Source organism: Mustela nigripes, chromosome 4 (assembly GCF_022355385.1).
Source record: "Mustela nigripes isolate SB6536 chromosome 4, MUSNIG.SB6536, whole genome shotgun sequence".
In the NCBI taxonomy this organism is placed as follows: domain Eukaryota; kingdom Metazoa; phylum Chordata; class Mammalia; order Carnivora; family Mustelidae; genus Mustela; species Mustela nigripes.
Window position 1 is genome coordinate 22,881,703 of NC_081560.1, and position 26,029 is coordinate 22,907,731.

General features: G+C 47.8%; 2 protein-coding genes across 4 annotated transcripts in view; one reads left to right on the top strand and one right to left on the bottom strand.

The window, feature by feature from the left end:
- Positions 1 to 13,770, top strand: part of TNPO3 (transportin 3) — an 88,219-nt gene extending 74,449 nt beyond the window's left edge. For both annotated transcript variants that reach the window (XM_059396432.1, XM_059396433.1), the window contains 3 exons: positions 3,553 to 3,665; positions 10,950 to 11,041; positions 12,607 to 13,770. In XM_059396432.1, coding sequence (XP_059252415.1) covers positions 3,553 to 3,665; positions 10,950 to 11,010 — 174 coding nt within the window. In that variant the 3' untranslated portion in view covers positions 11,011 to 11,041; positions 12,607 to 13,770. The remainder of the gene's footprint in view (positions 1 to 3,552; positions 3,666 to 10,949; positions 11,042 to 12,606) is intronic.
- Positions 13,771 to 14,735: 965 nt separating this feature from the next.
- Positions 14,736 to 24,642, bottom strand: IRF5 (interferon regulatory factor 5). Of its 2 annotated transcripts, none has more exons than XM_059396434.1 (9): positions 24,531 to 24,642; positions 20,072 to 20,277; positions 18,105 to 18,294; positions 17,590 to 17,702; positions 17,148 to 17,181; positions 16,692 to 16,964; positions 16,059 to 16,451; positions 15,856 to 15,974; positions 14,736 to 15,582 (listed from the first exon to the last, which is right to left on the bottom strand). In XM_059396434.1, the coding sequence occupies exons 2-9, from the start codon at positions 20,264 to 20,266 to the stop codon at positions 15,334 to 15,336; spliced, it is 1,566 nt and encodes a 521-aa protein (XP_059252417.1). In that variant the 5' UTR covers positions 20,267 to 20,277; positions 24,531 to 24,642; the 3' UTR covers positions 14,736 to 15,333. The 2 variants fall into 2 exon arrangements, with proteins under 2 accessions (XP_059252417.1, XP_059252418.1); XM_059396435.1 differs by lacking the exon at positions 24,531 to 24,642 and adding an exon at positions 21,588 to 21,654.
- Between the last annotated feature and the right edge of the window lie 1,387 nt (positions 24,643 to 26,029).

Consider the following 26,029-nt stretch of genomic DNA (forward strand, 5'->3'; position numbering starts at 1 on the left):
GTACACTTCTAGTGTTAGATTCTGATGTACTGAGCCAAAAGTTCTTCCTTGGATTTGTGTGTTATCTCCAAAATTCAGTGATTAGTTTATATTGTTCTAGTGAGCATATGCTTTTACTTGATCTTTGGCTGAAACGAAAGGTGGTCACGTGCAGGGCAGATGCTTGATAAATTTCTACATTTTCTTTAGGTTTATCTTCCAGAACAGCCGCATGAACTTTTAATTGTTGTTGTTGTTTTAAGATACTATTTATTTGAGGGGGGGGGGCATGAATAGGAAGGGCAGAGGAAGAAGGAGAAAGAATCTCAGACTCCGAGCTGAGTGCAGAGCGCAACATGGCTCAGCCTCACGACCTGAGCCCAACCAAGAGTTGGACGTTTAACTGACTGTGCCACCAGGCACCCCTATTTCTTCTATATCAAACTCGTGAGGCTCCTGTGTGATCTCTGGTTTCGTCAGGTAGCTCTGCAGTTCTTCCATGTAAGCTCAGTGCTTCAGGAATGAATAGTACCTGCAGTTCCCTAGTTGTTCAGCATGTTCTTGTTTCAATCTAATATGGCTGTATTTTTGTGTTTTTCTAAAGAAAGTACTCAGTGAACCCCTGAGCGCCAACAAGTTTGATTACAAAAGTCCTTGACCTGGGGTTCCTGGGTGGCACTTAAGGCCTTAGGTCATGATCAGGGTCCTGGGATCGAACCCTGCGTCGGGCTCTCTGCTCAGCAGGGAACCTGCTTCCTCCCCTCTCTCTCTCTCTCTCTCTGCCTGCCTCTCTGCCTACTTGGATCTCTGCCTGTCAAATAAATAAATAATTAAAAAAAAAAAAAAAAGGTCCTTTACCTGAGAAATAAAATTTCTGTACTGTTACTTTTTTACAAGCATATTTGGTTCCCAGGTGGCAGAAAACTTATGTAAATTTAACTTTATAAAACATTCTTGGTGCACCTGGGTGACTTCAGTCGGTTAAGCAGCTACCTTTGGCTCAGGTTATGATCCTCGGGGTACTGGGATCAAGTCCCATGTAGAGCTTCCTGCTCAGCAGGGGGTGTCTGCATCTCTCTCTCCCTCTGACCTTCCTCCCACTTGTTTTCTTCCTCTCTGTCTCAAATAAGTGGATTAAAACAAAAAAACTTTAAAAAAATAAAAATATTCTTAATTTTTATTAAGTGGTAAACATAAGGTTAAGTGGTAACAGAGGAAGAAAATTAGAACAGCAAGTTGAGGCAGGAACAGAAACCAGGTATCCATGGGCTTCTAAGTGTTTATGATATAGATAGATACCCACAGAATGGGTGTCAAGCAGTGTAAAGTGATTGTTTTCTATGAACATCAGCTTACAACTGAATTTTTGTAGAGGAACTTTTAAATAAATACGGGTTGTCCATACCCTGTAAACTGATTGAAATTCTAGGGATAGAAGGCTAAAAGAAAATTTGCATTCTTGAGCACTTTCTTAATCATGCCATTTTCAAAAGTGAACACAGGGATTTTTTCAATAGAAGATGGCATATCAGCTTTGTCACATGACTCGAATATACTATTTAAACCCTTACTTCTGGGGCGCCTGGGTGGCTCAGTGGATTAAAGCCTCTGCCTTTGGCTCGGGTCATGATCCCAGGGACCTGGGATCGAGCCCTGCATCAGGCTCTCTGCTCAGCGGGGAGCCTGCTTCCTTCTCTCTCTGCCTGCCTCTCTGCCTACTTGTGATCTGTCAAATAAATAAAATCTTAAAAATAAATAAATAAACCTTTACTTCTTTGTTGGATACCCATCTGTGGCAAATTTATTCATGTTTTCAACCAGATTTCTGAGATTCCTTTGTGTGCTAGCTGATTAATTTTGCTTTTTAGTTTCATTTCTTAATGTTCTTGTTTGGGGCTACATTGTAGTTAACTCACAGGCTATTTTGGATGCCAAAACTTGTATCAAGTAAGGGTTCTTCCTGAATCTCTTGCCCCTCCTTGTTTGTCTTAGTAGAGTGTTAGCTTCCTTGGGGGGCAACATTTGGAGAATTATGCAGTACTTCTTAAGCATTTATAATGTAATATTTACTTTTGCTCCAGTTTGTTACTATAAATTAACATAATGGAATATATAATGTAAAACAATTTAGTTGTAAAGGTTATTTTATTGCTGAAAACTACAACCAAAGTGTACACCCTACTTAAGAAAGGCATGGAAAATTAGAGCTAGCTCAAAGAAGGAAGGGTTCAACTGAAAATAAGCCAGAGGAAGTCTCTAGATTTGATTTTTAGTTTGAAGAGGAAGGAGTGGGGAGGGAGGGATAGACAGTTTTTGTGCATTTAAAAGCCATAAAGAGACTATGCTTAGATGTAAATAATATTCTTTTTTTTTTAAAGATTTTATTTATTTATTTGACAGAGAGAGAGATCACAAATAGGCAGAGAGACAGACAGAGAGAGAGATGAGGAGAAGCAGGCTCCCTGCTGAGCAGAGAGCCCTATGCGGGACTCGATCCCAGGCCCCTGGGATCATGACCTGAGCCAAAGGTAGAGGCTTAACCCACTGAGCCACCCAGGCGCCCCTAGATGTAAATAATATTCTTTTACAACATTTTTTGAAAGGATTTATTTGAGAGAGAGAGAGTATGCAAGTCGGGGGAGGGGCAGAGGGAGAAAAAGAGAATCCCAAGCAGACACCCTGTTGAGCATTGGATCCCACAACCCATCAGATCATGACCTGAACCGAAACCAAGAGTGGGATGCTCAACCCACTGAGCCATCCAGGCACCCCAATAGTATTCTTTTATTTATTTTTTAAAAGAGATTTTTAAAATTTATTTTTTTGAGAGCGAGTGGAAGAGCACAGAGGGAGCATGAGAAAGAAACAGTGAGCAGAGAGCCCAATTCGGGGCTTGATCCCAGGACCGTGAGATCATGACCCCAGCCGAAGGCAGTAGCTGAACCCACTGAGCCACCCAGGTGCCCCAATAGTATTTTATTAAATAGCAAACCAGAGTGAGCAACAAAATTTTCTGACCCAGAGAACAGGCAGGCATCACAAAGGAGCTGACTGCATATGAATATTCTACTGAGAGTTGACCTTAAAATCCTTTTGATCCTCAATTCATACTATATATTTTTATATATATTCTTTGACAAGTTTACTTAACTATACTTTTTGTTCTTACTCTTTGTGGTACTGAACTTTTGCTCTAGGTTGCCTTTGATCTGTACACTCTATAGAGTTTTCTGGCAGCTGTTTAATTTTTGAAATATTACAGAAGTTTAATGACAGAAACAGAGCAATAGTCTCATCCAGAAGAGACTTCACTTCTAAGGTAGAGAAGGGCTTGCTGAAATGATGCCTGCCACACCTTTGATGGGAAGTCTAGGTTTACCTTTGTAGACTGTTCCAAACCCCAGAGGGTTGGAAGGCCTAAAGATAGAAGTGCTTTTGTTAATTCCTTTACTTACTTCCAAATCTGGAAGAGCTGATGGTGCTAAGAAAAGCCTGTAGGTTTTGTTATTACTTGTAGGGTCCAGTTGAATAAGTCCTGCCTTCTCTCAAAACTCTTACTGTTTCTCTGCACAGACTTTCTGTCGATGGTTAGAGAACTCCTTGAAAGGTTTGCCAAAGGAGACAACCGTGGGAGCAGTCACAGTGACACACAAACAACTTACAGATTTCCACAAACAAGTCACTAGGTGAGTGATGGGGGACTTTTCTGGTTTTGTTGCTTTTTTTTAATATAAACAGAAATGGGTGTGCAGAAAAAATATATCTTCGTTTCTAATACCAAATTTACCCAGGAGTATGTTTCTTGGGTGCCTTCATTAATTCACAGTTTGTCTGTTTAGCACTGAATTGCATAACTTGACATTAGAAACCAATCTGAGGGGAAATACCACCATGCTGTATAGGTGTACATCAGTTTTACTGTGCAAATTTATTAACTGGTATAAGGTCTTAATGGGTAAGTGGAAGCATTATTTCTTCCAGAAGAAAAAGGCATTCATCAGCCTGCTACTCTTCACAGGATCTGTCTTTATCTTTCTGAAGTCTTCTGTTCTCTTCTGTATTCAGAGGTCAGGAACGCAGATGTGAGTAGGTGAAGCATTAGTTGTAAAACATACATGATGTAAACTGCAGTGAATTGGAAAATTTTCACTGTGCCTGAAGATACTGAAGTTTAATTTCATGCAGGCCAAACAGAGTATCTCTCTGAGATGCATTGAGTCCATGAGCTGCTTGTTCACAGCTTAGTTAAAATGTTAAGTATACATTAGTATATTTTTTATTGTGAACATAGTTACCATTTTAAGTGTAGCTACATAGTCTTCCTAATTACTGCTTTATAACCAAAAAGGTGTTGCTTAATTTCCATACAGTGCCTCTATTAGTAGACATTTCAGTTATTTTTTTAGTATTATGGGTAATATTAAAACTCTAGCCTTTTCCTTCTTTTGACTGTTTTCCTTAAAATACAATCACTTACTCAAAGGTTATGAGATTTTTATGGCTATTAAGTGTTAATGGTAGTAAGTTAAAGTGTGTTTTGTAACTGTTTGCTACCTTGCCCTCTCATATACCTTTATATATACCTAGAATCCCTAGAATTTTGCCTAAATTTTAGGCATTGGCTTATATTCATATAGTAGTGGAATGACTTTCAGGTCCAAGAATGAATGTTGAGTAAGGTTTGGTAATAGTGAAAAACACTGGAAATACTCTAATTGCTCATTAATAGAAAATGGTTAAATAATTAACAGAGTATAACTAAATTAGTAGGCACTGGAAGAGAAGGAGCAAGAATATTAAGTGTCATGATACAGAAATATATGTAAGGTATATTATAAATGGAAAAAATAACAGTATCATATAACCCAACTTGTCCTGATAATTTTTTTTAACTTTCTTACTGTGATAAAATACACATAGAATTTATCATTTTAACTGTTCTCAAGTATACTGTTCAGTAGTGTTAAGTATATTCACACTGTTGTGCAATTTCCAGAATTTTTTTCATCTTATAAAACTGAAACTATACCCATAAAACAGCAACTCCCATTCCCCAGCAGTCATACTCTACTTTCTGTTTATGAGTGAAGTCATACGGTGTTTATCCTTTTGTGACTCTCTGAATGTTCTCAAGGTTCATCTGTGCTGTAGCGTGTGTTCAGAATTTCTTTCCTTTTTAAGGCTGAATAACATTCCACTTTATGTATGTACCACATTATATTTATTCATTCATCCATTGGTGGACATTTGGATTGCTTCTACCTCTTGACTGTTGTAAGTAATGCTGTGCTGTGAACATGGGTATACAAATATCTCTTCAGGACCCTGCATTCAGGGTGCCTATGTGGCTCAGTCAGGTGTCCCAACGTTTGATTTCTACTCAGGTCATGATCTCAGGGTTGTGAGATCAAGCCCGGCGTTGGGCTGGCTCTGCTGGGCATGGAGCCTCCTTAAGATTCTCTCCTCTCTGCCCCTCCCCACCTTTAAAAAAAAAGACCTTGTTTTCAGTTCCTTTGGATTGAAAAGAATTTCCAGTAGTGTTCTTTTCCCCACTGAGTGGTCTTGGCACCCTTACTAAAAATCATTTTACTGGGGGATGCCTGGGTGGCTCAGTTGGTTAAGCAGCTGCCTTCTGCTAAGTCATGATCCCTGTATCCTGGGATCAAGTCCCACATCGGGCTCCTTGCTCGGCAGGGAGCCTGCTTCTCCCTCTGCCTCTGCCTGTCATTCTGTCTGTCTGTGCTTGCTCTCTCTCCCGCTCTCTCTCTGACAAATAAATAAAATCTTTAAAAAAAAAATCATTTTACTGGACCCCTGGGTGGCTCAGTGGGTTAGGCCTCTGCCTTTGGCTCAGGTCATGATCTCGGGGTCCTGCGATCGAGGCCCACATCGGGCTCTCTGCTCAGCGGGGAGCCTGCTTCCCCCTCTTGCTCTGCCTGCCTCTCTGCTTACTTGTGACCTCTCTCTGTCAAATAAATAAAATCTTTAAAAAAAAAAATCATTTTACCATGTATGTGAGGGATTGATTTTGGGGGCCTTTTGCTCTATTCCACTGATCTCCATGTCTGTCTTTATGTCAGTACCATATTGTTTTGATTACCATGGCTTTGTAATAATTTTGAAATTGGGAAATGTGAGACCCCCAACTTTGTTCCTTGTTTAAGATTATTTGGAATATTTGGGGTCTTTGAGATTCCATATGAATTTTAGGATATATTTTCCTATTTTCACAAAAAAGGTCAGGATTTTTGATAGCAGTTACATTGAATCTATTGAGTAGTATTGATGTCCTAACAAAATTAAGTCTTCCAGTCCATGAACAGGAGAGGTCATTGGGTTTTTTTTTTTTTTTTGGTGTCTTTAATTTCTTTCAGTGTTACATTCTTTTTGATGCTGTTGTAAATGAACCAGCTTGCACTTTTATTTATTTATTTATTTATTATTTTATTTATTTGTCATAGAGAAGCGAGAGCAAGCACAGGCAGACAGAGTGGCAGGCAGAGGCAGAGGGAGAAGCAGGCTCTCTGCCAAGCAAGGAGCCCGATGTGGGACTCGATCCCAGGACGCTGGGATCATGACCTGAGCCGAAGGCAGCAGCTTAACCAACTGAGCCACCCAGGCGTCCCAAGCTTGCACTTTTAAAAGCTGTTTTATTATATTTGTTATATATATGCATAGTAAATTTCTGAAGACAACTGGGACCAGGATGGGACTTTCAGTTTTTATTTCATAACTTTCTATAATAGTTTCCTTTTTTTTCCTAAGCATGTGGTATACATTTATAATTAAAACCAGACCTAGTTTTTAAAAAGAGGAGAGAGACGCCTGAGTGGCTCAGTCCATTAAGCATCTGACTTCAGCTCAGGTCATGATCTCCCAGTCTCCTCAGCTTCATGCTCAGTGGGGAGACTGCTTGTCCCTTGTCCTCGGCCCCTCCCCCTGGTTGTGCACGTGTGTGCTCTTTCTCTTTTTCTCTCTCGCACATGCCCTCTCTCTCAAATAAATAAAATCTTTTAAAAAGTAAACAGGCAGGGGCGCCTGGGTGGCTCAGTGGATTAAGCCGCTGCCTTCGGCTCAGGTCATGATCTCAGGGTCCTGGGATCGAGTCCCGCATCGGGCTCTCTGCTCGGCAGGGAGCCTGCTTCCCTCTCTCTCTCTCTCTCTCTGCCTGCCTCTCTGCTTACTTGTGATCTCTCTCTGTCAAATAAATAAATAAAATCTTAAAAAAAAAAAAAAAGTAAACGGGCAAAAGTGGGGGGGACAGATTGTAGGTGGTGGTTCAATAACTGATCGTCTTTTCTGAGACTTAATTTCTTAATCTTACTTTCCAGAATGGCTTATTTTCTCATCTCCCAGAGTCTCTTCAATAATTTTGCTAAAGAATTTGTTAAAATTCCAAACCTATGAGTGCTGTTATTTTGTAGCTTACTAAAAGTGGCTTAACTTCATGTCCCAGAAGCAACTGATTTTTGGCCATAGATCAAGTGACATGCATGACCAAAAAAATGGCATGTGACTACTTTCATGATATATTTTGCTAGAAGGGAATTTCCCCTTCTCTAGGTAGGTGTACATAGAGTGGGATGACTTTACAAAATTATTTTACTTTTTTTTTATGGTGAATCTTTCCAGTAGTAGTATTCTATCTCTAAGCAGTCTCAGGGAAAAGAGTGTAGTAGCATCTTTCTGCTTCTGTTCTATTCTTTTCCATCTAGTATTGGTCAGGATCATATTGGCTGTAATTTCCTTAAAGCAAATGGAAGCCTGGAGAGAACCCTCAAAGAACTAGGGTTAGCGTTAGGGATATTGGCATAAATCTTGCTACTTGCTGAACCTTGGCCTATTCATCTGTAAAATAGGGTTAGTACTACCTCTCTTACTCATAAGGGGTTATTATGAGATATCAAGTGGAAATCTAAAGATTTGGTATGTAGTAGGTGATCAGTGAATGTTAACTTTCTCCTTGGAAAAGAACCTGCTGGAATGTTGTTAATGCATTTGCAGAGCTAGCTGGAGCATGTCTCCTGCCAGCTCTAAGGCAACCACCCACACATTCTAGAATAAGTATCCACCAAACCTGTATTCCCTTATCTGAACTAGTCTATGATGGGTAGAACTGTAGAATAAGTATGAAAAGTCATGGATATTCCCCCATTTAAGGAAAATTAAGTGGCACAGAAAGGAACCCAATAGCGCAAGGTTACAAAAAAAATTCCTGTGATCTTTGCCCTGTGATGTTGGGAAATAAGGTGCACCGGCAACCTGGCCTACTTGATCTCCCACTGTGGAACAAGTTTTGCAGCTCCTCCTATAGTATGCTGTGATGACATGGTGCTGGGAAATGAACAGAAGAGGTAATGTCGAGGTACTAGAGAAAAGCTTTGAGATTGCTCACCTCCTTGTAGTAATTCTCTTTCTCTAGTACGAGTTTTGCTCTTGAACCTTCTGTTCCATGCATGACTCAGTCTCCCTTTTGGTTGTAAGGTCCTGTAATTCCTGTCTCAACGTGCTGCTTTGTTTGCCATTCTAACAGGGAGGGCAAACTGGTTCAGTTTCATTTCAGCAAGTCCAAGCCTGTTTTTCAAATGGTGCTGGTAATTAATTCCCTAACATTTTTCGTTGGTCAACTTGAAGAAAGCTGAGGTTTTTCATTCTGAAACATCATTCTTCCTCTCCAAACACTACTGATTATGACTAGAAGAAATCCTGCCATCATTTCCCATTTCTCTGTGTTGATATTTATTCTTGGATTCTTAACACCAGCATGAGAATCTCAAGGTCAGAAGACGTTGAATAAAGGAAGCATTGACTCTAGAGTTAGAAGCCAGGTTGGGGTGTCTTCTTGCTCATGTCGTTAGTTAGAGCTCGGTTACTCTGCAATATCCATGAACATTAGGTGAGATGAGAAGGGCTGTATTTCTCAGCACACCATTAGGATTATGGAGCTTGAGATGGTCACCATAAATGTATTCAGAAATATGGCAAAAGGATCGGGGTTGGGGAAATAGAAGCCAGAAAATAGAATCTAGAAAAATAGTGGCCATTTTCTTTTTCTTTATTTTAGAACTTTTTTTTTTTTTTTTAAGATTTTATTTATTTGAGAGTGAGAGAGATTGCAAGAGATAGAGTGTGAGCAGGGGAGAGAGGGAGAAACAGGGATCCCGATGAGGGGCTCCATCCCAGGACTCTGGAATCATGACCTGAGGTGAAGGCAGAGACGCCCAACCAACTGAGCCACCCATGCGCCCCAGCGAATGCAGTGAGATGAAATGGGAAATAAATGCCAGAAGGACTGAGGCGGAAAACAGAAAATAGTTGTTTGGTTTTTGGGTTTTTTTAAATCCACTTCTTTGGGCCTAGTAAAGGACACATTAAACATTTGGCTGAGGCTCTGGACGCCAGAGTAGTTGCTGACAGGACTGGAAGAGAGCTGAGCTGACTCAGGATACCAGCCTACCGCTCTTTCACCCTGGCTCACACAGTTCTCTCTACCTGCATTCTGATTTCGGCACTTTTTCTCCTGTGTCACAAGAGAGGTGAAGAATGGAGTCAAGTCTTCACTGTTACCTCACGTTTAACTATTTCTTACTGTTGTAGTTCCTTATGATAACATGTCACATGGTGGCTTCTCTTGGATAATGTATCTTCTTCCTTTGTGACATTGGAAGCATGAGTGATCTGTGCTCGCCTCCTCGACTGCCTCCTTAATTGTCAGTATTGATTTGGAAATAGACTGAGGGAAGGTATTGGTTGTATTGATGCACGTTAAATTCAGAAGTGGCAGAATTTCAATAAAACCAGGAGACTTTATCATTTTTATTACATTTTTAGGATGGAGAGAGACTGGAGAAAGTTTCTGGGATTCTCTGTTGAATCAAATCCTGGGGTCTGATTCAAGGTTCTTAATGATTTTTCCAGACCTTGTAATAGGTAGGGAAATCTAGACGTAGGCACTATGGAGAGAGCTCTCTTTTCACCTACTTTTCTGTGGAACCAGTGTTGGCAGTTCCCTCCCCTGGTGTTTAACGTTATGAGAAGGAGAAAGCTCTTTCTTCTAACATTGAATCTTAGGTAATGGGCTGTGGTCCCTGAATTTTTCTGAGCCAGAGAGAGGACCACAGAAGAATGGGCATATTCGGAAGTTCTTCCTCTTCTGTTTTTAGCTTAGCTTCATGTTCAGTTACCAAAACCTGCTCTGAAGACTGACACAAAAGAACGAAGTGGGCATCAGCTGGCTTCTCGGGGACAGTTTCAGACAAAGGAGGCTTTTGAGAAAATAGGGTCAGGTGAATATTGGGCTATTTAAATCCCATTTCGGTGCTTGCCTGAGGACCAAGTCCAGCTTCCTCCTTCTACATGCCTTAACCCTTTCCTCCCTCCTCTCCATTCACCTCCCACAGGAGGAAACCCTGAGCAGCCTTTCCAACGAGAATATGGATGACAGATAGAGACTTAGTTGCCGAAATGGGCTTGGTCAACAAAATCTGCCTTTGGAAGAGAATGAGGAACCAGGGTACCTAAGTTAGCTCAGCTCATAGAGTTAAAGTTATCAGCCTTAGGTAGAATATGCTTGCTTTTTTTATTTGGGCCTTCTGGCTTTCTTGTGTTTGTGTCAGGGACTTCCAATGAAGTGTTGAACTGACTTAATCTTCTAAACACTGTAAGGTAGGTAAACAGATGCAGCAACAAAAGCAGGTTGGTAACTTGCCCAAGAGTGGTAGAGCCAAGATTCAATCAAAACCAAGCAGCTTTTCTCCACAGCTACTTTTTAGAGACCATACAGCTTATAATTATTCTCACATGCAGTAGTTAATATTTGCCTTTTAGTTACAGAAAGATCAGAAACAGTCGAGACAATGGAGAGAGCTTCAAGCAGAGCTAGGATAATTCTCAGTGGATCTCAGTGTTGTGGTTGTTTTCACCATATTGTATCTTTCTCATCAGGGGCCAACCTACCTTTTTTTTTCTAGTGCTGAGGAATGTAAACAAGTTTGCTGGGCCTTGAGAGACTTCACCAGGTTGTTTCGATAGCTTACACTCCTGCACTGTGCCTGTCACCCAGGTGAGTGGTTACAGTTCCCGGCTTTTTCCCTGGCTGTTCAGAGCGCTTGGGGATGACATAGGTTTTAATGCCCATCATGGGACTTGTACTATAGCTGGTTTGGGAAAGACTTAACAGTTAAACAGTGCTGTTCAGATTAAGAAATGCAAGACCCTGGTTTGCTTGGGCTCAGGCAGCCAGATGATTGTTAGCTGCGTCTGGATACCATCTTCACCCCCGTAGAAAAGTTATTGTAGGAGATCTCAAAAAAAAAAATTCCTCCTTGTATCCCCTTACTTACATTTAGGATGGTAAGTGTGTATGTTAATATTAATAAACAAGTATTTTTTAACCTGGCTACTTTGGCGAAAACAGTGCTGACCTAAAGCAGACCATGATTACAGTGACAGTATTCTAAAACTGACCTTTCAGATTTAATGAGCAAAGATGATTATTCTGAACACTTTTACTATCAGAGCACTGAAATGCCAGGTTCTGCCCAAGGCAGGAGGTAGAGGAAAGGCTCCTGATCACCAGTTTTTTTCCATGTGCTTCCTGACTCCTGGTTCTGCAGCAAAGCAGGAATCTTAGCTGAGGACAGGAAGAACTGGATATTAGGATGTGGGTGCCAGTTTCTTGACTGAGAGAAGAAAGGCAGCTTTCTTAAGCACCTGCACCCCCTTTAGAGGTCTTGGGCGGAATTTATTCTCCCACGAGGCAGTTCTCAAAGTGTAGCTCCTCACTGGTAGTTTCTGTCATTTAATGTGTTAGTGGATGAAGGCCCCTCTTCAGCAGTGTGTCACTCACACCAGAAATTATTTCTAAATTTTCTTCTTTAGTGAGTAGTGATACCATTTGGGATTCTTGAGTTTTGCAGCATCGGTAATAGGTATCATTGGTACACACAGGCTTATTGGTGGACAGCTATGGACACTCATAGCTAACATTTATGGAGCCCTAACTGTGTCAGGTACTGTTCTAAGTACTTGCCTGTATTAACTAAGATAATCCTCAGGTGGTTCTCTGCATTATTACCATTATTAGTTCCATGGTGTAGGGGAATAGAGGTTCCAGGATGTTAAACGATTTGCTTGATGTACAGTCAGTAATTGATAGGCCACAATTCACACACAGGTATTCTGGTGCTAGAGTCCGTCCTTTTAACTACTCTACTTCATACTTTCACGTAGTACCCTTTCATACAGACTAAATCAGTGATTTTTAAACTTGAGATGATAGGCAAAGTCTTCCTTCAGAAAACTTGCCTGAAACCGCAGTATTTAAACGGACTGAAGTGGAGATTTTCTGGTTGGTTTGGGGTGGGCAGCCCAGACCTACTGGCATACTCTTAACCCCCAACATATTACCCTAGTTTCCTCAGCACACTCAGAGAAGGACTGCAGACAGTATCATTAGAGCCGTAGCGCTCTTGATTCACAAGTAAATACTCCAACTTTTTTTTTTGCTGAGTTCTTACAGCAGAGGACCGAATGAGGTACCTGAGCAAATAAGAAAACTTCTACCTTGACTTTGAAATTTACTATCTCCTGAAGCATAGTTATTGACTGTCTTCTCTCTTTTGTTAGGAATGTCTTTTTTAATTAGAAGACAGGAAGAAAACAAAAACCAGACTGTGTCCCACAATCAGAAACCTCCACTGTGGCAGAGGGGCCTTCACCGCCACCACGGCGTCCCGCCAGACAGGGAGAGACTCTAGCCTTCCGAGGCCATCCTGAGGAGTTCCTGTTTGGGGGTGTGAGGGAAAATCAGCGCGGTTTAAAAAAAAGATGGCTGCGGCCTGTCCGACGTGGTGGGAGGGGAGCTGGTTTCCTGGTGAACTTGTTTCAAAGGAAAAATAATTTTAAAGAAATAAAAGGAAAAAAAGGAAAACTAAACTAAAAACATAACTGAAACGTTCACTTGGTAGCAGTGACACGCACACGCACACACGTACCCACACATGCTAACACGCATGTGCACATGAAATAAAAGTACAAATTTTTGTGAAACAGAAACTGTTTACTTAGGGAAAATGGGAATTCAGATGAAATAGGGTCAGGATCATCTCTTAAGGTTTTCTGTTATTTTTTCCTCTTTTTCTCTCCCGCCCTCCCTTCTTCCCTTTCCCCTCCTCTTTTCACAAAAGTGAGTAGAAATTTCTCCCACTCTCCCAACATTTTTCCCACCTCTAGAGTTGTTCCAACAAGGAGGAGCCTGTTCGTTTTATATCATGGTCACATCAGTAATACTGGGACCTGCCAGGGCCAAAATTCATGCATATTCCCAGCCCTGACCCTATCCAGTCTCTCAGTCCATTTCCAGTCCACATTGGGGTTATCATCAGCCTTGGAGAGAAGAGCCAAAATTAGGGTGAGTGGGATATAAATGTATATTCTAAGTTTTAGGGTTTTTTTAAAAGATTGTTGTGTTTTTTAGTTAATTTTTCACCCACAGAAATGAGAGAAGACAAAAAAGAGGGGATTATGGGGGAAAGTGTTTACAGGGCTAACTGTATTTTACTAAAAAAAATGTGGAAATTATTTGACTTCGTTGGGGGAGTGAGGCGGGGGAGGGAAGCCCAAACCAGATCGTACTGTTTTAATGGAGTTGCAGCCCTGCACAGGCATTAGATTTGAGGGCACTGTTCTGTCTGGTGTTGTAGCCATCTCAAGAACAAATCAACAGCAACAACAACAACAAAAAAAAAAAAAAAAGGAAAGAAAAGAAAACAATAAATTTTTAAAATTTAATCAGTGTTTGTTTCTCCTTCCTTTCACTTCCTCAGAGCTCTGAAATGATGGCTAGACAACGTGAGCGAGCAGTCTCAGCCCTTACCTGGGAGACAGCTGTAGATGGAGTTTAGACGGTGGGCCCTGCCCTTGATGCCACGGGCCCTTCATATTTCGGGGGAGCGGCTCTTTCTGCATCTTTTATTTTAGTTCACCCTAAAACTCCTCATGCTACATTTTATTCTTCCATATAGCTCCCATGGGTCCCTGAGCACGTTAAACAGAAACGTGCTGCATGTATTCTTTCTCAACAGCCGCCCAACTAGACTGATTCCTAACCCACTGAGTGCAGAATTTGGTCTTCGAAAAAAAGAAACCTGTATTGCAGTATCATTGACATAGAATAAGCTGCACGGATTTCAGTTCAGTAGTTGATAAGCTTTGACATAGGATACACCCATGAAACCATGAACACAATCAAGATAGTGAACATACCTTTACTCCCAAAAGTTTCCTCATGCCTCCTACCATCCTCCAGTAGCCACTGATCTGCTTTCTGTCACTGTAGATTAGTCTGCATTCTCTTTAGTTTTATATAAATAGGGTCACACAGTATGCTACAGTATTGGGTTTTGAGCTAATAAGCTTGACTGTGGAGTTCTGTAGAATATTTGGAATCAATGAAACAAACGTTTCTGTATAACATCAGTTGTACTCAGAATTTGATCTGGACAGGATTTGAGACTACACACAATTAAAGACCCACGCCCTTACTTCAGCTAGCTTCCTCCTAGAAAGCAAAGCCAGTCAACGGAGTGCTTATGGAGCCCCACTGACTCATCAGCCTGTAAAGGCAGGCCCTCCTCCTGTTGTGGCCCTGGAGATGGAGGGTGGGTGCTAGGGGAAACCGGGCCAGCAAATACCAGAAATAAAGTCTGGTAGAACAGCATGGAAGCAACTGGTACTGGAAAAAGTAAATAGCCGAATCTGTTTCTCATATTTATTAATTGAAAAATACATAAAATTGTACTTCTGCCTGTGTTCTTAGACTCTCAAGGAGGAGGTAGCTGCTGGCCTTAAGGATCTGGTATGATACCCAAGTGCCTTTCTCAGAGGGAAATGTGAGGAAGTGAGGCTCAAACTAGGGGACCCCAACATCGGGTTAGACCCATGTCCTGGTGAAGGGGCATGATCCACTGTACTTGTCTCTTTTTGCCTGAGGAATTGGGGGCAACCACAAGAGTGGGCCACTGTGGGACAATTCCCTCTCAACTAGGCCCCCAGGGTTGGTGGAGTTAACTTCTCTGCTCACTGGGGCTAAGAGCTCAGTTCCTCCAGGGAGAGCAGAGGAGAGGCACATAGAGGAAGATAGCCCTCAAAGCAAAACTGGCTTCCAGCTTCCCTCAGGTGCTATGGGAGAGAGCCTGGAGCTTGGACCTCTCTTCTCTCTCCTTGGTGCAAATCCCTTTCCAGAGACCCAGGTAGAGGGCCCTGCAGCTGGTCAAGTGCCCACAGGGCCCATCATACCTTCACATGAGCCCACACAGCCACCTGGGAAGCCTGCGCCAGTCCCTGTCTGCAGTCTCATTGTTGCATGCCAGCTGGGTGCATAGGCCAGGCCCCCTGGCCAGCACTGAGGCCTGCCACGGGAGGGGCCTGGGCCACCGGCTGCAGCTGCTGCTGGGACAGCCAGATGTGATGGAGCTCCTTGAACTGCTCCACCATGCGGTCTTTGAGGTCTGGGTTTGAGATTTGTAGGCGGATACTATCAGCTGACCAAGAAAGCTCCCCTGAGAACATCTCCAGCAACAGCCGGGCTGCTACAGGCACCACCTGGGGGGCAAAGAGGAACAGGGAGAACCTTGGCCGGACGATCAAATCCAGTTGTTCCCAAGGCATCCACCAAGGGGCAGGTGGACTTCATCCACCAGGAACAAGGGGCACCAATTTCTACTTCATAATAAAGGGCAGCTCCAGGCTTTGATTATCTCTGGCTGCCAAGTCCACACTGCCCAGGGAGGCCTAAGCCTCCATCCACCCTAGGGCAAGGGCTGAGCCCCAGGATTCCCCCAATATTCAAGCTTGAGAGAGGAAATGGTGGTCTACCTGTACGGTGATGAGCTTCTTCTCCCGGGGTTTGCGGTCAGGCCACTCCTCCCCAAAGCAGAAGAAGATCTCAAAGGGCGGCGGGGTGTTAGTCTGGCCCTTTTGGAACAGGATGAGCTCTACAGCAAGATCAAGAGCCTTAGAGGCTAGAACCATGCACCTGCACAAGAGAAAGCCACGAGGAATACGACGCAATTTCTCACCATTGAGAAAATGCTCCAGGCTGAAGAGCTTGGTTTTGACCTCCCGCTGGATGGGGTTGGGGTGTGAGCTGTGGGCCGAGGCGCAGGGCCCGCTCCAGAACACCTTGCACTGGCACAGGCGGATGGCATACAGATCTTGGCCTTGCAGCTGGAGTATGAGCCCGCGGTCGAGGACATCCAGCAGCTGGTTTGTGTAGAAGCGCTGCTTGTCGCTGGGGATGTCCTCAGGGCTGGGGAAGCGTACTTGCTCTAGGCTCACGGGGCCGAAGAGCTCTACCTGCTCCTGGGTAGCCTCCAGCTGACTGTAGAAGAGCCGGCAGCCCTGTGGGTTGCTGATGGTGAGGGCCCGGGGTGGTCGCCCCCGGTACTGGAACTTGATCTCCAGGTCAGTCACTGTGGGGCAGAGGGCAGGCCCAGCCAGTCTGTGAGCCCCACGCCTCCTTGTTCTGCAGCCCCTGACTTACTCTGTCCTCTGCTCAGCAGCAGCCAGCCCATCTAGTCGGCTCTCCCACTTCCTTCCCCCCGACCACCCAGGGAGGGCTTGGCTTGAGCATCTTTGCCCTTTACTACCCTTCTTGCAAACCAACCCCCCAGGCCCACTTTCCTCGGCCCAGCCCTCCTGAGGGTCCTTACGAGGCAGCATGTGGGGGCTGATCAGCAGGTCAGGCAGGAGCTGTTGTTCACCCGTGGGGGGCAGGCCAGCAGCAAGGGGCCCAGGCTGCAGGCTTGGGAGGACCTCGGGGAGAAGTTCCCCAAAGCCAGCAGGGTTGCCAGGGGTGGGGCCCAGGAGGCTGGGGTTCGGTGCAGGAGGGCCCAGCACCACAGGTGGCTGGAGAGCAGGCGGCCACTTGACCTCCTCTTTGGGTAAAGAATAGGGTGCCACGGGGGGGCCAGGTTGCACGGCTTCTACAGAGGGTGGGGGCAGGCAGAATTTTAATGCCACTTCTGAGAACGTTCCTCCCAGGCCCACCTACTCTCAACCCTGGGCACCCACCCTGCAGCCTCCCTTCAGCCCCCTCCCAGGAACTGAGGGGACCTGCAGCCTCTCCTTATGCTAGGCCCCCAACCACACCCCCCTCCCAGCCCCACCTGTGATGCTCAGGCTTGGTAACATCCTCTGGAGCTGAAGGGAAGACCCAGGCAAAGCAGGAGGGAATAGGCCAGAGAAAGAGAGAAGGGAGGACAGGTTAATGAGTTGATCAGACGCTAAGGAAATAACCCACGAGAACCACACAGGCAATTCCCCGGTGTTCAGCTCTGCAAGGCCCGACCCTGCCTTTGGCCCCAGCTCTGCAGCCCCAGGCAGCTCTGAACTCTCAGCGCCGTGGTGTCCTCATGCGCCTTCTACAGGTAGTAGTGCCTATTCAGCCCGAGGAGGGTGTGCCAGACATGTGGGCATGCTCTGTACCAACAAAACCCCAAGAACAAACCCAAGGGAAGAGCTATAAAAAGGGCAGCAGAGCCCTGGAGGAAAGGGACCGCTTAACCTGAAAGCAGAGCAGGACAGCAGAAAGGCCCTAACAAGACCCACCACATCTGCACAGGCGGATGCCGCCAAGAACGGTCCTGAGCTCGCATTTTCCTCTTCCTCCACCTCCTCCTCCTCTCCCGCACCACAAGTGTAGTCCTCACTGGGCTGTGACTCTGCAGGGCAGGGAGAGGACACAAAGCAAGGGAGTCAGTGGGGGAGGAGAAGGAAGGCCACCAGGGCTCCGTAGGACAGCTCCGGCAGTGAGGTGAAAGGCCACGCAGCCACCAGAAATCGCTAGGGACCTCCCTGACCCCATGGCACTCAGCTCCCCAGGTCACTAGACCTACACGCTCTGGAATTAAGAGCCAAGAACAGGGGCAAGCTGAGGAAGACAGACACAAAGCCCAGTCTGTGCCAAGTCATTCAGGGCCCCACCACAGGGTCCATCACAGGCCACTCCCAGGAACCTGGGGTGTCACGACTTCGAAGCATGTCCCTCACCACTGCATCCTGGAGGGGCCCTGGGCCTTCCTTAACAGCCTCCTAGGGAGCCCGCACAGGGCCAGGCCTGATACCTGCAGGAGCGGAGCCATTAGAGCAGACCTCGTAGATCTTGTAGGGCTGAGGCGGCATGTCCCGGGGTCCGTCGTAGATGAGGCGGAAGTCACGGCTCTTGTTAAGGGCACAGCGCAGGTTGGCCTTCCACTTAGCCGGGTCTGCCTCATCCACGCCCTCTGTGTACTTGCCTGTCTCCTTGGCCCAGGCCTGAGGCAGGAAAAAAAGATAGGCAACCACAGAGAACCTCTGTCCTTGCCAAAGCCCCAGCCCCTCCTGGCTCATGGGAGTCACTGCTGAGTGGTGGGAACTTCAGGGATACACGGAACCTGACCTGAGTCTCCCTCTGCCAGGTGGGAGATAGGACTCCAGTCCTTCCGCCCTCAGGACTCCGACAAAGGAAAGGAAGTACCTCAGGGCTTTGAAAGGCATTTCCTTCACTGCTCCTGCTAGGGTACATATAGGTAGTCTCTAAGGAGGATGGTGTCACATGGTGCATAAGAGCATGGGATCTGCAGGGGGGTTGGGTTGGAATCTGGAAACAGCCAACCACCAGCTGTGTGCCAGGGGCACGTCACTTTGCCTCTTTTTGCCATAACATCCCCATCACAGTGCCCACCTCACAGGGTGGTAGTGAAGACTCCAGGGCCCACAGAGCTTCCAGAACTGTGCCTGCATTTCGGCAGGCTGTTGGTATTATTTTGGGAGTAAGTTGGCTGATAGCAGGATTACAAATATTTCTTCCCCTTAACCTAGCAATTCGGCCTCTAGGAATTTATCATCGGGATACAGAAGCAGCCACACAAAATTCTGCACCTACAAGGTTTCTCACTGCAGCACTATTTGTAAAAACAGAAGGCCCCGAACAAATGTCCATCCATGGGAACTGGTTAAATTACAGCCAATCCTTAGAATGGAATACTGGGCAGCAAGAAAAAAAAAAAAAAAGAAGAAGATGTTTTCGATATCCTGACATGTTGTAATCTTCAAGAAATAGGAGATACAGAAAGGTACATCTACATCTATGATTTTGTGAAAAGCAGTGGCAGGGGGGAAGACAGGTACCTATTTGTGTGTATGCACAAAAATCTCTCAGGAAGGATGAACTAGAAAATGACAATACTAATTGCCTCTGGGGAGGGAGGGGGTGGCTGGAGACTTTTTTGGGGTGGGAGGGAGATTTTTCTTTGCTGCAAACCATATTACACTTTTTAAATTTTGAATTGCGGTGCCTATTCAAAAATAAGAGACAGATTTGAAAAGAACCTTCAAAGGGTAAATATCAGCCTGCCAAAACAAAGGAAAGCATATCAAAATCTTAAAAAAATAATAAGGATTCTCTTTGACCCAGCAATGTTGAATACCAGGAACTACCCCCAAAGAAATTCACATGAGATCCACAGTGGACAAGTGTTTAGAGGAGGGTACAGGGACGCGGGGACACCAGAAGGAACAGGAAGGGTCCAAATGCCAGGTTTGGATAACTCAACTGCTGACCCCTCCAGCAGTCGCTGAAAGTGACGTGACCTTCGTGGCAGAGGAAAGCTGGTTCTGATGTTGGCTGGAAAATGCAGGATGCAAAACAACGATTTCATGTTTTAATTTTATCGACGCACATACAGAAAAGTGCAAATGCAGTTAGCTCCTCGTGTTCCCATCACGGGGGCAATCTGTGGTTTCCATTTAGATCCAACACGCACCAAACACGCACACTGCACCCGTACTCTCGGGTGGTAAGAATGAGACAAGAAAAGGGAGGAGGCGGAAGGTCTCCCGGGGGGACCTTTCCATGCCCATGTTGCTCTGGGCAAGAGGTTAAAAAAGACACAGCTGGGGGTAGGTTAAAAAAGACACATCCCTGGGTCCGAGCCTGGGGTCACCTACAGCCAGGTGGCCAGGAGAGGTGTCAGTGTGAGATGTTTGGGGATCTTCTTCAAGGGCAAGGGTGCCCCGGAAGTCCAGGCAGTCACCCCCACCCGGAGCTTACCTTGAAGATGGTATTGTCTCCGTCCTGGCTGGGGCCGTGCCGCGTGGCATGGCGCCACGGGATGCAGAAGAATTTCCTTTCCCCATTGACCCACTGCAGCCCTGGGTACTGGCAGCTGTTCACCTGAGCCACCAGCCACGGCTTCAGTCGCACCCGGCGGGGCGGAGGGGGGGCCCTGGAGGCAGGCTGGTTCATGGCAAAGGGGTCTGTGGGAGAAAGAGGGGGTCATTAGTCAACAGAAGACTTGCAGATAGACGCGCCCTGCAGCAGGAAGATCGGAGGCAGGAGTACACGGGGGTCCAAGCCAGGGATAGTATGGCTTTTCTCTTTCTCCCAGCACTGGGGGCTGGAGTGTCTCCCATCTGCCCGGATGCTCCCAGCCAATTCCTTTTTCCCACCATCAACCTCTTTGTCATAGGGTCACTGTGTCTGTGCTTTGTGTTTGAGGGTGGGAGGGGAGAAGGGGGTTACAGAGAGGGGGGGGGTGCTGTGCGTGCTCCCCCCACCCCAGACATGCTGTACCACGTGGGGCATGGACTTCCCAGCTGCTGTGAGGCTGGAAAGCCACAAAGGTACGGAGCTGCTCCAGGGCTAGGTCGCCCACAGCTGACGAATGACTGACATGCAGGGACCAAAAGCCAGCCCCCTTGCTTCGGGTGGAGCAAACCAGTGCAGCCCATTCCACCTCTTTCCTCAGCTTCCCTCCTGCGCACCCTGCCTCCCTCCCTTCCCTTCTGCCCTTCCTCTCTTTGTCCTGAGAATTCCCTCGCTCTGTCACCTTCTAGGAAACCTGGCTAAAGAGCAAGTCATAGTGTGGGAATGAAGAGAGGGTTCCCACACCCGTTCCTCAGAACTTCCTTTCCTCCTCAGTTTCCCCCAGGACTGAAGCTTCCCCACAAGGGATGTCTTGAGAGAAATCCCATCAGCCCCCTTGGTCTACCTCCTGGTCACCAGGATAGGGGCCTTAAGTGGGACTTGAGAAATACCAGCTAACTGATATACCCCAGATGCTGGAAGATTCTGTCCTCCAGCTGTTTCTTCCCACCACCAGCCATGCTGTCTCTGGGATCCTCCTCTGACTCAGAGTGGGGTGAGACCAGAGGTCAGAGGATGGCCGCTGGGGCTGTGACACAGGCAGGGATCTACAGTGGGTTGGGCCTGTCACGGAAGGAATGGCTGAAGGAAATGGGGCCTCTGGGTTGGTGGATAGGGACCAGAGCTCTCCGTAACATTTGTGGTTCCAGCATGGGACAAAAGGACTAGGGTTTGAGTCAACATCTGGACAGCCTCCATCCGGGCAGACTATACCCAGATCGAAAAAGAACTTTATAACAGCTAAAGCCATGGAACTACTAGGGTAGGCCTGGGAGCAACCGGTTTCTGGGGGTACTCAAGCCCAGGGGGACTTCCTGGCCCACTTTCGGTGGGAGATTAGAACAAGACGATCTCTCAGGTGTGGACCCTATCATTCCAGGCTTGCTTAGAGCTCAGTTCCCCAGAAATTCCCTCCCAGTACCTTTTGGGGCTGGAGTCGCTAAGTGCTACCTTCCCGCTGCGAAGACGTCTCCATCCACAAACCTCTCCTCACAGCAGTGCCCAGCTCTGGGCTAGGACAGGGAGAGTGGGAGAGCCCCCAGCCCTGTCCCCAGGCCTCATAAGACTGGTGGCTCAGTTCCCCTTTCTGAACCAACCTCCACCCAGTCCCAGGGGAAATGAAAGTGGCCAGACAAGACAACGCGGAAATCTGACTCACTGTGAACTGGGGGAGGGAAGATACATGGAAAAATTGACATTGGGGTCCCCAAGACCAAATTCTCAATCCCTTACCCTGTAGCTCATTCCCCAATCCCCAAGCCTTGCTGAGGGTCATTATACGTTTGGTGCGGTTCACAGCACTGGGTTAGAGCCTCACCCACCACAGTGCTATTTATAGTTCCCACCTGTGCCCTCTGCCCAGAGGCCTTGGTCCTAGAACAGACCAGTGATAGTCATCAGTAGCTGCCAATTGTGGCTAAGTGAGAGGAAATCTCTCTCGACCCTAAGGAGAAGGTAAGCTACCCTGACGACTTCCACATAGTCAGGCCCACAGCTGTGCCTGGGGTGGTGGGAACTGGGAGACCAGAGAGGGCCTCCTACTCTGCCCAGGGCAATGAGGAAGTCAGGGTGAGTTCTGCTGCCTAGCCTGGCCCAGTGGGGCTGTTCAAGACAAAGATTTTGAAATTACTCATGTCAGTAGGGTACAATCGCTCTGGGCAGCTAAGGAGCGGGGTATGGAGAAGAGGCTGTCCTAACAAGTCTGGCCAGGGCCAAGGGAGGGTGTCGGGCAGGCCAAAGAAAGGTCTTCAGCCTCAGGTGCACCAGGATCAGGCTCAGTATTTCCCAAACAGGCTGCCTCCTGCCTAGAGGTGGACTTAGATCTCAGACTATCCTAAGGCCAAGAGTTCTAAATTTCAACCCTTTTGTGCCCCATCCCTGCGTTGCCTCCAGGTAGAAACAGTCACCTGCACTCCCAGGGGACCTTGAAAGATACGGCACACCTCAGAAGGCCCATGTTTCACCCCCTCCTCCCCTTGCTGTGAGGACTTGATTTTTCAATAGACCGCAGGCCTGGCCAGTTCTGCCTTCTCAGAGGTCTGGAGACTTGGGGTGACTTTTCTGCAGCCCCCAGACCTAGGGTTTGTGCCCTGGAGAGTGAGGAAAGCCAGAAAAACCGGCACCAGTTTCCATGGAAATGAGGGAAGGAGGGGCACCTGGGTGGTTCAGTCGGCTGGCTGAGCTTCTGGGTTGAGCATCTGCCTGTGGCTCAGGTCATGATTCCGGAGTCCTGGGATTGAGCCCCATATGGGGCTCTCTGCTCAGTGGGGAGCCTGCTTCTCCCTCTCCCTCTGCCTGCTGCTCCCCCTGCTTGTATGTGTGCTCTCTCTCTCTCTGTCAGATAAATAAATAAAATCTTTAAAAAAAAAATGAAGAAAAGAGTTGAGGCTTTTGAGGATCTGAGGAAGCCTTTATGGGTAAATTGTATAAAAGTGAAGCATCTAGAGGAGCAGCTCAGGAACTCCTGCTGAGGTGGGGAAGCCCCACAATTCACTCCAGAGCCCTAAAATTCCAGGAGCCAACCACCCGAGGAAACTGCAACATCGTGATGACCAGGGTCTGGGACCTAGGAGGAAGCTGGGCAGCCCCCTCGTGGGAAGAGTTTCAAGCCCTTGCCACCTGTGGAGTTTGTCTGAATCACAGTCTCTCCGCAGACCCCACACTAAACCCGGGAGAAGGCAAAGGGTTCGCTGCACCTGGTATGACCCTAACCCCACACCCTCAGGGTGGGTTGACACATCCCGAGCCAAGCCAAGGCTCTGAGGCAGCAGATGCCTCTCACGGCTTCCTGCAGGGGAAGGCCAACGTGCAGGGGGAAACCCCAAAGCAAGGCCTTTAGGTACAAAAGAGTGGATTCCCGGTGCCACCGTAGACTTGACAGGAGTCTCCACGCCCGACCGGATAGCTCCAGGGAGGGCGGGGACTCTACCTCTGGCCCCCGCTGCACCTCTAGCCTCCTCCATCGGTCCCGCCTGCGTCCTGGCAGGTCGCGGACACTTATCCTCGCTCTGGGCGCGGGCTCGGGGTCGGGTTCTGCCTCGGGAGCCCTCCTCCAGCCCATGGCGCCCCCAGTCTCTTCCCCACCCTTTCGTGCCCCCTCCCCCGACCGCCTAGAGACCCCTACGCATTGCGGGGAGGAGGTGGGGAACACCTTCTACCCGCGTCGCGGCCCCAGCCATCTCCCTTTCCCTCTACTTTCAGACTCTTGCTTATTTTGTTCCTAAGTTCGAGGGAAGGACGTAAAGAAACTCGTCCACGAATTCTCCCCAGGCTTCTCCGCTAGGAGAGTCAGAGCCTCTTGTCCGTCGCGAGTCAAAAGACGGCGCCCCTACCCGACACCATCTTCCTACACGCTCTGCCCGAGTTCCTGCCATTGGCCTTGAGGTCCTGGGACGACGAGTCCCTGAAGCCTCATCCTCTTAACCGACAGGGTGGCTGCAAAGCGCGCCGAAAGGGGGACTAGGGACTCGCCCCTCTAAGACCCAAGCCAGACCGCCGTGGGGCGCCCTGGCGCTCTCCATCCTTGCGGAGGTAAGGACAGAAGAGCGGAGCTGACGCCCCTACATTGGTGACCCCACCGCCGCCCCGGCCTCGGGCTCTCCCGGCGCCTGCGGGACGGAGGCTGCGGGTGCGGCGCATCCCGCGCTGATCCGGACGTAGGAAGCACCTTGGAGGCCGCCAGACCCGAGGGGCGCGCCCTGCAGTAGGCGCACCCCCACCCCCACCCCAACACCCCTCCGGAGCTCCACCACCTGGCGGAGCCGGACGTCGACCCCTCCCGCGCTCCCGCCCTGCCCCAGTCCCCCGCCCGCCGCCGGCAGGTACCGGGAGGGCGCGGAGAGGAGCGCGGGCGGTCGGGACCTACCTGTCTACGTGCGCCCGCGTGGCTGCGCCCGGGACCACGGGCCGGGCGGCGGGGCCGAGCTGCGCTCTCCCCGAGCTGCGCCCGCCTGGCACTTCCGCATCACCCGCCCCCGCCCCTGGGCCGCGGCCGCCTAGCCTGGGAGCGCCCGCAGCGCCCCGCCCTGCCCCTCGGGACCACCCTGCCCCCGCCCCCCACCGGGCTGACTCGCGACGGAGGGCCCCTGAGCATCGGGCTCGGCCGGACTCCCCTGCAGCCCAAGGCCTCCCCAAGGAGACGCCAGGCAGACTACTGGGCTCCTTCCGCAATCGGGAACTGCGAGACAGTCATTTACCAACCCCAGACCCCCTCCTCATGATGCCCAAGTGTACCGCGCGGCTCGGGAACTTCCCCAGCCCGCGCCCTTCGCCCTTCGGGAGCTCAAGATCCGGGCAGACACAGACCGTCAACAGAGTGCAAAGGAGCGCGCTGCAGGGCCGAATGACAGCTCGCGGGACCTCGCCCCGCCCGCCCGCGCTCCTTCGGGGGTCTCTCCCGGGCCAAGCCGCAGGCCTACCGGTCGGCGTACATCCTCCTCCACGTGCTTGCAGACAGGGCTCCTCAAGCCACTCTGTCCATTTCTAAGTCTCAACCTTCGCACCTGCCTGCCCCAGCTCTCCCTCTCTGGTCGCCTTAGGGACCTCTGGGGTGAGTGCGTGGTCTCTCGTCCTGAGGGTCACACTTAGCCCTACTTTGGCTGTCTACGTGCTGTCCTGAACGTTTTCGGGTTCCATAAATGGGTCTCACCAACTGAACCTTCATATGTCCCGTTCTTCCTCCTGAAAGCCTTCTTTGCTTGATAATGACTGCTCTCGGAATTTTGTTTCAGCATCATCTCTTCTGGAAAGCCTACCTCAACTTCGGCTCCTCGGTCGGGTTTCTGAGCTCCCAAGTTCATCCTTACTGGCTTCACTTAAGAAATTTTATTTTAATGTCTGATCCCTATTGGAATCAGCTTACTCAGGGACTATTTTTGTCTCTTCATTGTTTTCTATAGTAATTTTTATTTTTCAAAAAGATTTTATTTATTTATTTGACAGAGAGCACAAGAAGGCAAAGCAGTAGACAGTGAGAGGGAGAAGCGGGCTCCCCGCTCAGCAGGAAGCCGGATGTGGGGCTTGATCCCAGAACCCTGGGATCATGACCTGAGCCAAGGGCGGATGCTTAACTGACTGAGCCTACCTAGGTGCCCCTATACTAATTTTTAATAAAAATATTTTTAAATGAAGAAAATTTCCCAGTTAATTGATTAAATTTTAGATAGCAACTAAAATATATACATTTTTTAAGATTTATTTATTTATTTATTTATTTATTTATTTATTTGACAGAGAGAAATTACAAGTAGGCAGAGAGTCAGGCAGAGAGAGAGGAGGAAGCAGGCTCCCTGCCGAGCAGAGAGCCTGATGTGGGCTCAATCCCAAGACCCTGGGATCCTGACCTGAGCCAAAGACAGAGGCTTT